At 48.4% G+C, this 2,052-nt stretch overlaps 1 protein-coding gene across 1 annotated transcript in view; it reads left to right on the forward strand.

Annotated features, from left to right (window-relative positions):
* Positions 1-1,252: 1,252 nt before the first annotated feature.
* The window catches only part of LOC109378616 (olfactory receptor 1J4-like), a 4,913-nt gene continuing 4,113 nt past the window's right edge, over positions 1,253-2,052 (forward strand). The window contains exon 1 of the mRNA XM_019634928.1: positions 1,253-2,047. Within this exon, the coding sequence (XP_019490473.1) occupies positions 1,253-2,047 (795 nt within the window). The remainder of the gene's footprint in view (positions 2,048-2,052) is intronic.

Consider the following 2,052-nt stretch of genomic DNA (forward strand, 5'->3'; position numbering starts at 1 on the left):
GAATAAAAAACCATTTTAGAAGAATAATAATAAGTAATGGAAGGGTGAAGTAATTTGACTTTATCCTTTGTTCTCATGTCTACATTATTTAAATTTCCATCGCAACGCAGAATTAATTTTATAAGCAGCAAATCATAAAGGAATACCCACTGGGGAGAAAAACCGCTCTCACATCCCACGCTATGACCCAACAGGGGAAACATAACTCTGGTGGGAAGGGCCAGCAGCAGGTTTCCACATCTCCTTCTGGGACCAAACTCATATGGCATCCAGCCCGATGTTCTTCCTAAGGGCAGTTTCCTCCTAGAACCATCTTCTCGAGGACACCTGGTCCCAGGCCTCATGAAGGAGCATCTCTAGAGGTGGAGCTGAGATCTGCATCTTTAACAAGCTCCCAGGTGATTCTGCTGAACATTTAAGTTGAGGGACCACTGCCCTAGGGCATATGTCTTGGAGGGAGCATGAGTAAACTAAGCAATTACTACATGTTTAATGCACTTCTCTAACCTAGAGTTAGCGTCCTGTCCCCTTGGATCTTTTCCCTAGTAGGTAGACCGGAGTCTTCACATCTCCATTTGTGAAGCTGGTGAACTGAGGAGAGTAAGCCCCAGGCTCACAGCTTTTCTCTCTGATGTCAGTGAGAGGTTTAGGACCACAGAATTGTTGGCTAAATCGGTGTCTGAGTGTCTACTGAGAAGCTGAGAAACCAGTCCCTACTCCCGGAGGCTAGATGACTTTAGCATAAAGTTCAGAGCAGAACTAGATATCCTTCATCGGGAGAGAGGTGTGTGTGTGTGTGTGTGTGTGTGTGTGTGTGTGTGTGTGTGTGTGTGTAAACACACTGGTCCTCATCACTTCTCTGTGTTCTTGCTGAAGTCACTTCTCATTTCTAGTTCCTAAAGACAGGGGCACCGCGATCACCACTGTCCACTGACTCTCACACCTTGAACCCCTAGCCTCGGGGAGATGAGGAATAAGCCAGCTGGCTGCCTGCTGATGTCCTGCCTGGAATCCCTAGGATAGTCCCATACCCTCATCAAAGACCTCAGCCTTGGACCCAGGAAACATTTACTAACTCAATTATATTTGCCTGAGCTCCCCTGAAGAAAAGACTGCATTTCTTTACTAGAGATCTTTGCATTTTTTAATGAATGGAAGCAGTGTCACATCAGATAGGACATCTCCTAATCTCAACAGTTGTTGATTGTGCTTTTTTCATTTTGCTTTCATCACCAGCAGACACAAGTCCAGGATGAGGCCTGAGAACCACAGCGGCGTGTCCCAGTTCCTCCTGCGAGGACTCCCCATCCGGCCTGAGCAGCAGGGCACATTCTTCGTCCTGTTCCTGGGCATGTACCTGACCACGGTGCTGGGGAACCTGCTCCTCATCCTGCTCACCAGGCTGGACGCTCGCCTGCACACGCCCATGTACTTCTTCCTCAGCCACTTGGCCTTCTCTGACATCTCTTTCTCATCTGTCACCGTCCCTAAGATGCTCACAGACATGCAGACTCAGGACCATGCCATCCCCTACGCAGGGTGTGTAACACAGATGTATTTTTTCATGGTTTTTGCTGCTTTGGACAATTTCCTTCTCACCTCAATGGCATATGATCGGTACGTAGCCATCTGTCACCCCCTCCACTATATCACCTTCATGAGAGAGGAACTGTGTATCTTACTGGTAGCTGGGTCCTGGATCCTCTCCTGTGCCAGTGCCCTGTCCCACACCCTCCTCCTAGCCCAGCTATCCTTTTGTGGTGACAAAACCATCTTCCATTTCTTCTGTGACTATGGTGCCCTGCTGAAGCTATCCTGCTCGGACACCTCCCTCAATGAGCTGGTCATTTTCACAGTAGGAGTGGCCGTCATTACTCTCCCTCTAATATGCATCTTGATCTCTTATGGTCGCATTGGGGCCACCATCTTGAGGGTTCCATCTACCAAGGGCATCTGCAAAGCCTTGTCCACCTGTGGCTCCCACCTCTCTGTGGTGTCTCTGTACTATGGGACAATTATTTGGCTCTATTTTTTACCCTCATCCAACACCTC

This window comes from Hipposideros armiger, unplaced genomic scaffold, assembly GCF_001890085.2.
Source record: "Hipposideros armiger isolate ML-2016 unplaced genomic scaffold, ASM189008v1 scaffold_2258, whole genome shotgun sequence".
In the NCBI taxonomy this organism is placed as follows: domain Eukaryota; kingdom Metazoa; phylum Chordata; class Mammalia; order Chiroptera; family Hipposideridae; genus Hipposideros; species Hipposideros armiger.